The 13,844-nt window shown below is 40.5% G+C and overlaps 1 protein-coding gene across 21 annotated transcripts in view; it reads right to left on the reverse strand.

Moving 5' to 3' along the window:
* LOC135127974 (ankyrin-3-like) overlaps positions 1 to 13,844 on the reverse strand; it is a 188,828-nt gene that overhangs the window by 9,045 nt on the left and 165,939 nt on the right. For 16 of the 21 annotated variants that reach the window (XR_010280311.1, XM_064054709.1, XM_064054708.1 and 13 more), the window contains 2 exons: positions 13,710 to 13,778; positions 1,063 to 11,598 (listed from right to left, as the gene is read on the reverse strand). Coding sequence is in view for 20 of the 21 variants with exons in the window: in XM_064054709.1 (XP_063910779.1) it covers positions 1,063 to 11,598; positions 13,710 to 13,778 (10,605 nt within the window). In the remaining variant the exon portion in view is untranslated. Of the gene's footprint in view, positions 1 to 299; positions 837 to 1,062; positions 11,599 to 11,793; positions 13,108 to 13,709; positions 13,779 to 13,844 lie in introns of all 21 variants that reach the window. The other 5 variants (XM_064054707.1, XM_064054706.1, XM_064054712.1 and 2 more) reach the window with 3 other exon arrangements.

Here is a 13,844-nt window from a genome sequence, read left to right on the forward strand (position 1 = left end):
ACTCATCGCTCGGTTGAATTAACTTAACAAAATCAAAAGAAAAATGAAAATTACACTAACAAAACATAACAAAAAAAAGAACATATGAAAGCCAAAGATGCTTGTGCTACGGCGTGTCACTCCGCTAAGACCGTTTGGATGCAAGGTAATCTAAACCCATGGAGGAATTTTTGGTGAGTAACGTTAAGCAAGGGATTTGGATTACCTTGTACGTCTACTCATGCAAAAGAAAATCAAACATATCGGGCCCCGCCTCTGTCGGGTCTACCGCAACCCCGTGCGCCCCTCCCCTTGCATACCTCGACGTTCAAATTTTCCTTTACGTTTCGCCCGTTTTTTGCCCTGTCCTTTAGTAATACGTATGGCTGGAACTGCTGGGTTAGTTTTGCCGCTCGGTTGGGATAAATTCGAATCCGAACTAGCAACGCTAACTGTGTCGACCGAGGATTCGTCCATGCGATTTGACTTATCGAGCCAATCGAGGACGGCATTCATGATTTCGCCTCTGGACAGATCCGAACTTGAAGACGCGGTACTCCGTAAAGAAGCCGTACTACCGTACAAAAATCTGTCGGGGTTGAGTTGAATGATTGTGCTGATTAGGGAGCCTTTCAGGGAGGTCCTTTTTAAATCAGGGAGACTACCCCTGTCGAATTCTTTGGGGGGACTAGTTTCTTCATAGAAATCCAATGCGGATTTAGCTCGCTTATTTTTCTTGGTGGGTCTGGGGGTATGACAAGGACTCCTCATGATCGGTATGACATCGACCTCGACGCCAGCTTTGTTAACTAAGTTATCTTTATTTAAAGTGACTGGTCCCATGTAAACGACCTCACCTACGGGGGAATCGAAACAATGAAATGGAACCTCACAATCTAGGCCCCGATATGTTTGTGAAATGGGAGTTTGAAACGAGTCGATCTGGATGAGTTAGCTAAATGCATGCTTCTTGATGTGAATTTACAATAAAATGGCGTGAGTGATGACAGTAGTGTGAGAGAAGGAAGAACAGGATCGTTTTGAGTTTACTTTTAATTAAGCTGACATCTATTTAACATCTACCTTGAGGAAGTTCCTGCACGTCAACTTGACTGTCGGGGGTTTTTGAGTCCCAATCGTCGCTTTTTGAGAACGTGGTCTCATCCCATAAATGACTGTATTCTTTCTGGAAGTCTGACACCTCTTCAGTGCTTAGTTGAGAGACGAGTTTTTGAAATTCGTGCTCACGATGCGCCTCGACTTCAGTCGGCGACACTCCGGCTCCGTCTTTGTCCATTACTTCGGACGCCATCCGTTCGAACTTGCGTTCGACCCTATGCAGCTTTTTCTCGAGCTTAGGGTCGGACGCTTGTTCTAATGAATCTAACGCTTTGTCCAAGTCACGTAATTTCTGTTCAATTTGTTCGACGTCGGCTTGCGAGTCTTTTTTAATTTCTTCCAACTCCGATTCAGCTTTACTTAACGTGCTTCCGGCTTTCTCTTTTTCCTCTGTTTTTTCGCTTCCTTCGGTCACCGACCTCTCCAAATCTTTAACCAACTGACTTTCCAAATCGCTCAACAAATTATCGAGTTTATTCTCCGTTAAAGTCTCCAAAACATTGGACCTTACACTGTCTCGCCTATCTTTCATTTTGGCTAGCTCAACAGGGTCGTCTTCTTCAGACTCTAAGTGAAAAAGCGGTTTACGTTTCTTTTCTTGCGCTTCTTCCGGTTCCGTAACTGTATATTTCTCTTCATCACTTTCGTCGTCTGCTTGCATAATTTTTACTTCTCGGACGGTTGGTCGCTCTTCCCGTGAAAACCGCTGTGACTCCGCACGTCTTGCCATTGTTGGAGAAGTCACATATGAAGTTATTTTTTCACCTTGCTGAATAACAGGTTCGGACAACTGGTCCAAAGAACTTGTTAATTGTGCTAACTGATCATCAAGTTCCATCATTTCTGAAGCTGCCGCTTTTTTCTTGTCTTCTACTACATCCGCAACGACAGCTTCAGCCGGTTTTTTCTTTTTAGATAGTTCCTCTATGATTTTGACTGACGTATCTTTAACTGCTGACTCTAATTTTGTTAAATCGTCCACAATACTTTTCTTTACTTTGGTCGCATCACCAACTTCTTGTTTGAACGCACCACTAACTGTATCTTTAGTTTTGGCCACATCTTCCAATTTCGCCGAAGGTAATCCTTGTACGGTTTTTAAAGGTTTCTCCATTTTTTGCACTGTTTCCTCAGTTTTCTTGGCGGTACTTGTGGCAAACAAATCCCCTTTTGTTAACCATTCGTCAACTTTAGCGGCACCCGTCCTAGAAATTTCATCTACTTTTTGAGCTGCAGTTTGCTTTGCAGCGTCTTTATCTTCTGTAACACCGGCAATTTTTTGAGACACCTCCTCTTGAAGACCACTTGTTTTTTTTGATGCATCCTCGCTGATGGTGGTAATGTCACTAATTTTTTGTTCCATAAAACCCTTTAAAGCATCTGTAGCTTCTTGTTTTGCTTTAACTGATTCATCAGTTATCTTGTCTCTTTTTCCGGATAAATCGTCTACAATACCTTTACTCTTTTCGGCTAACGATTTCTCCATACTTTCCTTTTTCTGGAATAGATCGTCAACCTGTTTAGAAGCAGTTTTACTAATGTATTCTACTTCAGATTTTGCGGCATCTTTCACAGTGTCGATTTTTTGAGCCGCGATGTCTTCAAGAGATTTCTTCGTTTTAGAAATATCATCCACTTTTTTTGAAGTATCTTCTTTCAACTTCTCTTTAGTTTGACCAATTTTTTGTGAAGCCGCTGACATAAAATCACCAGCTGCTTGTGAAGCCTGTGTTTCTAAAGTTGTTTTCGCTTTTGCAACATCTTCAGTTTTATCAGCAGCTGATTTTCTTAGCTCGTCAAGTTTTTGTGCACCGGTTTCCTTAACAGATTCTTTTATTTGTACCACATCATCAATTTTTCTTGTGAGTAGATCGTCCATGCGTTCAACCTTTTTTGAAGTATCCTCTTTGAACTTCTCTTTAGTTTGACCAATTTTCTGTGAAGCTGCTGACATGAAATCACCAGCTGCTTGTGAAGCTTGTGTTTCCAAGGCTGTTTTCGCTTTTGCAACATCTTCAGTTTTATCAGCAGCTGCTTTTCTTAGTTCGTCAGCTTTTTGTGCACCGGTTTCCTTAACAGATTGTTTTATTTGCATGAGATCATCAATTTTTCCTGTAAGTAGATCGTCCATTCCTTCAACCTTTTTTGAAGTATCTTCTTTCAACTTTTCTTTAGTTTGATCAATTTTTTGTGAAGCCGCTGACATGAAACCACCAATGGCTTGTGTAGCCTGTGATTCCAAGGTTGTTTTCGCTTTCGCAACATCGTCAGTTTTATCAGCAGCTGCTTTTCTTAGCTCGTCAACTTTCTGTGTACCGGTTTCCTTAACAGATTCTTTTACTTGTACCAGATCATCAATTTTTCCTGCAAGTAGATCGTCCATACGTTCAACCTTTTTCGAAGTATCTTCTTTCAACTTCTCTTTAGTGTGATCAATTTTTTGTGAAGCCGCTGACATGAAACCACCAATGGCTTGTGAAGCTTGTGTTTCCACAGTTGTTTTCGCTTTTGCAACATCTTCAGTTTTATCAGAAGCTGTTTTTCTTAGCTCGTCAACTTTCTGTGCACCGGTTTCTTTAACAGATTCTTTTATTTGTACCAGATCATCAATTTTTCCTGCAAGCAAATCGTCCATACGTTCCACCTTTTTTGAAGTATCTCCTTTCAACTTTCCTTTAGTTTGACCAATTTTTTGTGAAGCCGCTGACATGAAACCACCAATGGCTTGTGAAGCTTGTGTTTCCACAGTTGTTTTCGCTTTTGCAACATCTTCAGTTTTATCAGCAGCTGCTTTTCTTAGCTCCTCAACTTTTTGTGCACCGGTTTCCTTAACAGATTGTTTCATTTGTACCAGATCATCAATTTTTCCTGTAAGTAGATCGTCCATACGTTCAACCTTTTTTGAAGTATCCTCTTTCAACTTCTCTTTAGTTTCACCAATTTTCTGTGAAGCGGCTGACATGAAATCACCAGCTGCTTGCGAAGCCTGTGTTTCCAAAGTTGTTTTTGCTTTTGCAACATCTTCAGCTTTATCAGCAGCTGTTTTTCTTAGCTCGTCAACTTTTTGTGCACCTGTTTCCTTAACAGCTTCTTTTATTTGTACTAGATCATCAATTTTTCCCGTCGCTGCTTTTTTAACATCATCAACTTTAACACTCGCTGCTTTTTTAATGTCTTGTTCGGCTTTAATTGCCTCACTAGTTTCTCGTGCGATGAAGTCTTCGACCTGTTTCTTACCATGTGCTAAAGCATCTATTTTTCCAGTAGTTATTTTGCTGATCTCCTCTAGTTTTCGTCCTGAGGCATCTTTTATGTCATCCTTAATTTGAACAACGTCTTCGCGCTTCTGATCGACTTTTTCTCCAACCGCTTTTTTAACTTCTTCTCCAGTTTTTTCTAGGCGGCTTACCGTGTCCGTTGCGCTATCCACTGCTTGTTGTTTAGCTTTTTCAAAAGCGTCAACCTTCTGTGACGCCACTTTACTTACATCATCAAACTTCGTTGCAATCGCACCGGCGGCCTTGTCTTTTGTTTCTTGAATTTCGCCAACTTTACCATGTATTGAAGCCTGCAAGCTTTCAACAGCAGCCGCTCCCTTTTCGGTAACTTTTTCTTTTTGTTGGTCAAATTTGTCAGCAGCTGCTTTTTGAAGACCTTCACCTGTCTTCTGGAAATCACTTAATTGTTTCGCACCTCTATCAGTAATGTCCTGCTTCAGTATTTTTACGTCTTCGAACTTTTGTGATGCTGCTTTACCGAAATCGTCGACCTTTTTTGCCGCATCATCTTTCGCTTGCTTCACTTCTGTCGTTTTCTGCTCAATGGAATCACGTATTCCTTTTGACAAATCTTCAGTTTTTTGCGTAACTGCTTTAGAAACGGTGTCAATTTTTTCGCCAGCTGCAGTTTTAGCACTTTCTCCTGTTGCTACAAGCTCTCCGACTTTTTGAGCAGCTGACGTTTGAATATCTTCAACAATTTTGTCCTTTGTTTTGGTTAAGACATCGGCTTTTCCTTTAACACCGTCTATTGCTTCTTGGGTAGTTGTTTCAACTTGGGATTTAATATCCTGGGTGTACTTGCCTGTTGTGTCAAGAACATGTGATGCCTTTGTTTCGACACCGGTTTTTGCTGCATCCGTTGCTGACTGAATTTGATCCAGTTTTGAAGCCGCTGCATCAGTGAACGTCTGAGCTTTCGATTCTGTTTCTACTTTTGCTGCTTCCACTTTCTTCGTGGCCGTTTCGACCGTTGCATCTTTTACTTTTCCCATCTCCTCAATTTTCTGTGTGGTCGAATCGACAATTTTGCCTAATGCTCCTGCAACGGTTTCTTTCCCCTTTTCGGCTGTTGTTTCAAGGTCCTTTTTCATCTTTAATCCTTTTTCAGTAACTGCTTCAGTTGCATCCACTTTAGCTTTTTCTATTTCCGCAACTTTCCCTGATATCAGCTCACTTCCACCTTCTCTAAAATCAACGAACTTTTTACTAGTTTCTTCTGCAGCTGTTTTTGCAGCGTCTTCTACTTTGCTTTGAACTGATTCTTTAGTCTTTTCTATCTCATCAATTTTTGTACTGGTCATATCGTGCATTTCTTGCGCTGATTTCTGCACGTCGGCTTTAGTTTTGTGAACTGCTGCTTCGACCTCCTTTTTCACACCATCCGACTTTGCAGCTACAGAATCCTTGACTTCCTTTGCTTCACCAGCAGCAAGTTCTGCTTTAACAGCGATGTCTTTCTTCAGAGAATCCAATTTTTGTCCAGTTTTAGCAGTTACTTCCAATAAAGATTCCTTCAGTGCCATCACATCCTGCTTCGCATCATCAATTTTCTGCGCAGTTTTATCTTTAGCACTGTCCTTAGCGGCAGCAACTTCATCAATCTTTTCTCTAGTGGCTTGCACTGCTGCTTCTTGCAGTTCTTTAGCACCGTCTTTGGTTTCAGTTACTTTATCACTAGCTACCTGTTGTGCTTCCTTTGTTTTTTCTTTCATCTTCTCCACGCCACTATCCACACTTTTAGCTGCAGAATCCACAGATTTTTCTACAGACTGTTTTGTTTTATCAGCTGCCTTTTCAGCACTCTTCTTAGCATCTTTCAGTTCGCTTTTAGAGTCGTCCACGGTACCAGATATTAAGTTACCCAACTTTGAGAAAAATCCTCCTGATTTCTTCTCAGCTTTCTTTGATGTTTTTCGGGCAGTGTCTTCCACTTGAGAAGTTATCTTTTCTGCAGAGGCAATAGCTTCCGACTTTGCAGCATCCACAGGAACCTTACTATGTTCCACTACTTTTGCGGCTTTTTCAATGATATCATCTACTGTTTTTCCAGCATCAGTAGATAATCCAGTATCTATATCGGTGACCACAAGTTGTTTAGCATCTTCGTAATTATCAACTTCAATAAATAAGAAATCGCGACAATCATTCATTTGTTTTTGAACTTCAGGGGTGTATTTGCGTTTCAGTGCTTCCATTTTTTTATCGAGACTGCCTAGAACCTCCTTACTTAAATCCATCGCCGGTTCTTCTTCAAATTCTACGGCCAGTAAATCTTCTTTAACTTCTTCTTTTGTGACATCATCAATTTTGACTTCCACAGATGGCTCCATCTCTTTGACATCCTCCTCACTCTTTTTCATTTTATCGAAGAATTTAAATGGGCTACTACTCTTTCGTCTTTTTTGCTTCTTTGGAGAACCCTCACTTTCTTCTATCGATCTACCTCTAGCTTCATCAAATGAGGTGTCTTGCGACTTCTTTTTGCCAAATCTATGGAAAAATCCTTTTTTATCTTTCGCTGGTTTCTCTTTCTTGGAAGTGTCTTGTGGTTCTATGACATGTTGAACTTCCGTTGCTTCCTGTAACACTACATCCTCTACTTCTTTAACCTCTTCATGAACTTCCTTAACCACATCTGTCACTTCAGCTTTAATGACGTCAACAACTTGGGCAACTTCTGGCTGAGGAAGATGACCCTCAAGGACCATTTTTGATTTAGTTGCTTCAAATGTAACTGTTTTCTCCTCTTTTTTATCATCCGTTGGAATTTGTGGTTTAGCATCTTCGTAATTTTTCACTTCGGTTGATAAAAAGCTTTTAGTGTCATCTACACTTTTTTGTACTTCTTCTGATAGTTGCGTTTCTGCTAAGCTGGGTTTCTTTTTAGTCTTCTTAAATTTAAACAAAAATCCGCCCTTGACTTCAGGTCTTGGCTCAATGTCTTGACCGTCTGTTATAGTTACAACCTGGGTAACTTCCTCAATTTTTACAGGTTTCACATCCTCGATCTTTTCTGCTTCACTTACTACTGTTTGCTTCGTTTCAATCACTATTTGCTTAGTGTCATCAGTGACTTGTTGCACGGTGTCAACAAGAGGTTCGGTTATCTCGACAATTTCGACTTCCTCTTTCTTTGTTTTCTTAAACATACCTAATATACCAGTAGTTGGTTTTGGAGAAGGTTCCTTTATTTCATCTGGAGCTTCTGAAACTGTTCCTTCCACGACGGGTCTAGCATCGTGATATTTTTCCACTTCTTCGGTTAAGAAGCGGTCAGTATCTACAATGTTTCGTTGGGTTTCCTCAGAAAGAATAATTTTAGGTTGAGATGGTTCTTCTTTATCTTTTTTCGGCGACTTAAAAATACCAAAAAGACCACGCGATGCTTTTGGTGACGACTCAATGTCTTCCTGTGTTACTTTTGTAGCTTTTTCCTCTTCAGATATTATCTGTGGTTTAACGTCGTGATAGTTGTCAACTTCTCCCGTCAAAAACTGCTTTGTGTCCTCCATCTCTTGAACCACTTGTTCCGACAGAACCAATCCAGATGAAACCTCCTCTTCCTTTTTGGGTTTTTTAAACATACCAAACAAGCCTTTGGTTGGCTTTGGTGACGATTCAATACTTTCTTCGACTTTAGCAATTTTTTCCTCTTTTATGGGTTCAGCATCCTCATAGTGTTCAACTTCTACTGATAAGAATGTGTCAGTTTCAGCCATTTCTTTTTGGACACTTTCAGAAAGAATAGGTTTAGTGTCAGCTACTTCTTCCTGATCTTTCTTCGACTTCTTGAATATTCCAAACAGTCCACGAGATGGTTTTGGTGACGATTCAAGTGCTTCTTCACCAGCTTTAACAATTTTGTCTTCCTCAATTGCTTCGAACTTCTCAGGTTTCACGTCGTGATAATTATCAACTTCACCGGTTAAGAATACATTTGTATCATTTATAGCCTGTAGTGCAGCTTCAGAAATTACAAATTTTGGTTCAGTAGCTTCTTCTGAGTCTTTTTTCGTTTTCTTAAATATGCCAAAAAGACCGCGAGATGATTTCGGTGAAGATTCAACTCCCTCTTCTACTACTTTCGTGACTTTTTCAGTTTCGGCTGAAATTTTCTCTTTTTGGACAGCTACTTCACCTTTTACGGACTGTTCAACATCCTTTATTTCCTTTACAACAGTATCCGTAACAGACGGTTCAGATTCAACAGATTCATCCTTTTTCGATTTTTTGAAAATATCAAATACGCCTCTAGACGGTTTTGGTGATGACTCCACGGCCACCGGACTCTTCGTAATTTCAATCTGTTCAAACTTGGCTGGTTTTACATCGTTATAATTATCGACTTCGGTTGACAAAAATTGATTACTGTCATCCATATCTTTTACAACAGAATCTGAGAGAGGTGGTTTGCTTGGAATTATTTCTTCTTCGTCTTTCTTCGATTTTTTGAAGAGACCGAAGAAACCTGGTGCTGGTCTTGGTGACGATTCCCTCACCTCTTCCACTACCTTCGCAGCTTTGTCTTCTTCGGCTGCAATGACTTTACAGACTTTTTCTTCAACGGAACTAGCAAGGAGTTCCACGTCCTCCTTCTTTACTTCCGGTACGATCTTTTCATCTTCCTTTTTGGTTTTTTTGAATAACCCAAAGAAACCAGAAGATGGTTGTTCATCAGATTCTGTCGCTTTTCCCTCTTCGATTACTTTTTCTGGTACAGAACGAGCGTCCTGATAATTTTGCACTTCTCCGGTCAAGAATTCGTTCGTATCAGACATATCCTTGACAGTGGCTTCTGATAATATAATTTTTGGTGGTTGGACTTCGTCATCCTTTTTAGACTTTTTGAATAGGCCAAAGAAACCTCCAGATTGTGCTTGTGCTTCCGCAGCTTCGGCTTCGACTTTAACACTTTCAACAGGTTTTTCAACAACGGGTTTTCCAACGACAGGTTTTTCAACAACAGGTTTTTCAGCAACGGGTTTTTCGATAACTTTTTCGTGAACCAAGGGTTTGACGTCGTGATAGTTATCGACTTCGGCCACTAAAAACTGATCCGTTTCTTCCATCTCTTTAACAACTTGCTCCGAAAGCACTCTGGTGGTTTCTGCGGCATCAGGTTCGTCCTTCTTAGATTTCTTGAACAGTCCAAAGAATCCTGGTGATGGCTTGGGTGATGCTTCTCGTTTATCGTCGACCGCTTTTTTCGGTGAAGGTTCTTTTGAATCATCAATTGTCCTCTTGGGTGAAGATTCTTTCTTTCCATCGGGAGCTTTCTTCGGTGGAGGTTCTAGTCCTTTACCTGGTTTTGTCGATAATCTTTCGTCGACAACTTCTTTCGGTGAAAGAGGTTCCTTTGTCACTTCTAATATGGGTTCCACGGTCTGTTCTATTAGAAGCTTTTCAGGTCTAACATCGTGATAGTTTTGTACTTCGCCTTCCAGAAACCGTTTCGAATCCAATATGTTTTTAAGAACCTCCTCCGATAGAACAACTGCTACTTTCTTTTCGTCTACTTTTTTGTCATCTTTCTTGGGCTTCTTTTCGGTTGGATCTGATTTCTTTTCAGCTGGTACTTTTTCTTCTTTCTTTTGTTTTTTAAACAAACCGAAAAAGCTTTCGGATTGTGCTTTTGGTTCTTGAACCTTTACTTCTTCCAGTTTTGTTTCTTCCACTTTCGTTTCTTCCACTTTTTCTTCTTTGATGGGTTTAACGGGAGCAGCAGCAACAACACCCGCACTAACAGCTTCTCCCGTGGGTGAAGTTACTGGTCGAACGTCGTGGTAATTTTGGACTTCACCTACTAAAAATTGTTGTGAATCATTCATATCTTGAACCACTGCTTCGGAAAGTTCTGGTTTCTTAACCTTCTCCACTACTTTTTCGTCCTGATCCGCTGGAGGAGCTTCCTCTTCTTTCTTCGAATCTTTTTTCTTAAAAAGAGCAAAGAAGCCGCCTTTCTTTTCTTCTTTCTTCTTGACTTCTTCCTCGGCTTTCTCTTTAACATCTTTTTCTTTCAGAACTTCTTTGTCGTGTTTCTCGACTATTTCCTTTTGTGGCTCGTCCTCCTTGTCAACCTTGGCGGGAACTGCGGGAACATCCGACCACCCGCCAAAATTGATTTCGTTCTGAATTAAATCCGTAGTGATGTCTTTGACCCGATCTTGAGGAATTGTTACAGCTGGTTCCTCAATGTCTTCGTAGATGTGATCTTTAGTACGTGGTGGTCGTATGGGTACTTCAGGTTGCATTTCCAGAGCTGCCAATGGTTTGACGATCTTTTCTTCTGGTAAAATTGGGGATTTTTCCAAAATTTCCTTCTCTTTTATCTCTATGGATTCATCGATGTTGATGGTAAATGTTTCCTTCGATTTTTTAGGAGATTCTTTCTTGGTCGGGTCTACTATTATGGAAAATTCTTCTGCTTCTATTACCAACGGTTGAATCGTCTTCGTTACTTCTTCGACAATAACGGTCTTTCCTTTTATCTTCTTCTTTTCTTTTTCTTTCGGCTTTTCCTTCGTTTTAGGTTTATCCTTGTCCTTGTCGTCAGTAATTGGTTTGGAGAGTTTTTCAGGTTCCTTTTCCTCGACAACAGTTTTCTTTTCCACTTCCACTTGCTTGATTTCAATGTCTGCGTCAAGGTCGGTGACCGGAATTTGCTCTTCTTTGATTGGTATGTCAGGTGGTTTGTATGGTGGTGGTAAATCAGAAACCGAAGCTTCGACAAAAGGTATGCTGTCGATGTCGCTAGGTTCTAACGGTGGCGTCGGCAATTTGGGCTTTCTAGGTGGTAAAGCATGCTCACCTACCGCGGTATCTTCCTTCGGTTTCTTCTTTTTGTCCTTTTTAGGTTTTTTCGACTTTTTGGGTGATTTTTCTGATTCAGAATCGGACTCGAACGACCTCTCGACGAAAGTTTTAATCGAACCAAAGAAACCCTTTTTGGCTTTCTTCTTTTCATTCATGTTGTTCTTATTATCGTCTACCTTTTTCTCGTTTATGGGCTCTTTTCTAGTGTATTTGTCCGCAAGCGCGTCATACGGTTCCGGTTGTGACTCAGATTGGATAAAAGCGTTAGTTTGTTCGCAAACGGTTTTTAAATCGGTTACTAAATAATCGTCAATGACAGATAAACCAGTAAGCTGCTGGCCTAAAGGTTTGTCTAGCAATGTCTCTTCGTTACTAGCTACTAAACGTTCGGTCGTGGTTGATAATCCTGCAAACATGCAATTCCCAACAAGCTATCCTAACTACCATTAATTTACAACCTTATGAAAAAAATCGTAATATCCTTACTGCAGCAAGGTTAATGCGCAATTAGTCAGTTCAAAACGCAACAAAAACTAAACTACATCAAAACTGTCACCACCATGCGGATGAGTTCGGGGTGTTACAACCACTCGGACTTTACCTCCGCCACTATCTTCCAACCAATCGCAATACGCCCTCGGGATCTGATCGCCCTCATTAAACGGGGTGGAAGTAGTTTCGGTAAAAGGGTTCGTGTGAGGAGAGGAAAAAGTTTTAAAACCGTACTGACTTAAATCGCTGCGGTTGTAACAAGGATAAAAAGGAATGTTTGCATAAAGATCGACGCTTCCTATCTCTTTAATCACGTCTTCGTCCCGAAGTGGCACTTCAGGGTCATAAACCAAAGGAAAACGTTCTGAAGAATTCGCAACAAGCTCAGTTCGACTCCCGAAACGTTTTGCTTCCTGTAAATTACTATCAATAGGCTCGGGCGTTTTAACAAAGAGTTGTTGAAAAGTAAACGAGGGTTTTTTATCTTTTTTCAACAAGTCCTCGCACGATTCGCTTTCGTTCGGCTTTATGTTGAAATTTCGTTTACTGCGGTCGACGATGCTACTGAATTTGTTCTTCAAGCTGTTAATTTTGTCACCCAGTTGTGACTTTTTCTTGACTTCGTTAGTCTTCGTCTTTTCTGGGGGATTTTCAAGAAATTCTCGAACTGACCTGATTTCTATCGCTTCTTTACCGCGTTCTGACGTTTTTACGAGAAGTTTCACTTCAGCTTTTACAATACTTTCACTTTTATCAGGCCGCTCATCAAAGTCCGAATCGTCTGTTGATGGCGAGTCCGTGGAGTCGCTCGGATCTTGAAGAAGAACCGAATCGTACAAGGAGTACTGATTAGATGAGGTACTACGAGTAGGAAAATTGGAATAGTTACTCAGTAAACTCGTACTTTCATCTTCGTCTTCCTCCGGGACTATACTTAAGTTTCTATAAGTACCCTCAAACCAGACCTCGTTTTCTGGATATGTGTCGAATCGTTGATACACGTGAGTTAAGGCGTTGTATTCAACTGGTTCATAACTGTCATCTTCTTGGTCCGTCAACGACTCGTCCGACGCGGTTTTAGCATGACTTACTAAAAGACTCGAAAACGGTTCGTCGTCGTCGTCGTCGTCATCGTCATTCGCAATTTGAATCTCGCGATAACTCTCAAACACCGGCGCTTTTTTGACTGGAATCTCGATCAACGCGTCTGTCTCCGGCACCAATTCTAAAGTATTAACGAAAGAATCATCGTTCGGTTCGAGAATGTCTAAATCTAAACTGAACAACTTTTCTTGTTTCTCTACTTCGACAAGCATTTTTTCGAGCATTGCGTCGATCTCTTTATAGGAAGCTTGGGGTAAGGAAGGTGAGTCACGATCCGGTCTCAACAGGACGCTTTCGTACGTTACATAGTTGAGTGTTGCTTCAACAAAAAAATATGCATTAACCTGGCATAGAAGTAAGAATACCGTTTTGATTTGCATACGTTTCGTCGTGTTACCTGCTTCAATGATAATGAATGATGTTAAATAAACAAAACTCGCCCCAAAAGCCAGTGTTGCCAGCTTAAGACGGTTAGCTCACTAAAGCGTCAAGATGCAAATGTGCATTAGTAGCCATGCGCATGCATTACAAGCCAATTACTTATTAGTAAAAAATTACTGTGTTAACGCCAACGGAAAAAAATTCTCGCCAATTAATTCAGTGAAAGCTCACCTACCGTCCAACAAAAAAGTTAGATAAGCGTCTGCTTTAACTATATTAATTATGGTTGGTTAAGCCGTGTAGTAATTATGATTACTTTGGTTATTGCACATAAAGCATCCCTTGGCTTGTAAATTAAAAAAAAATTAATAAAATTACTTATTAGTAAATAAAATGAATGAATGGAAATGACCCTATCCGCGTATTGAATACCTGCTTGTTGAGATTGACAAACCCGAATTTTTAGCACAACTGTTTCTTAAGTTTTTTAAAACTGTATAAGTGCAACAATTGTGCTTCGTACTTAACTTAAGGTCTTACCTTGCTGCTCTGCGTCCTGTGAGAGCGGTGCTTCTTCTTGTGATGCTGACTTCTTTGAGACATCCCACTCTGCAAAAGAAGAGACTTTTACTAAACTCGGTCAGCTTCAACCAGGAGAACCAAAAGCTTTCGTGC

This window comes from Zophobas morio, unplaced genomic scaffold (assembly GCF_036711695.1).
Source record: "Zophobas morio isolate AGI-343-1 ecotype UQ-CSIRO unplaced genomic scaffold, CSIRO_AGI_Zmor_V1 ptg000012l, whole genome shotgun sequence".
Taxonomy (NCBI): Eukaryota; Metazoa; Arthropoda; class Insecta; order Coleoptera; family Tenebrionidae; genus Zophobas; species Zophobas morio.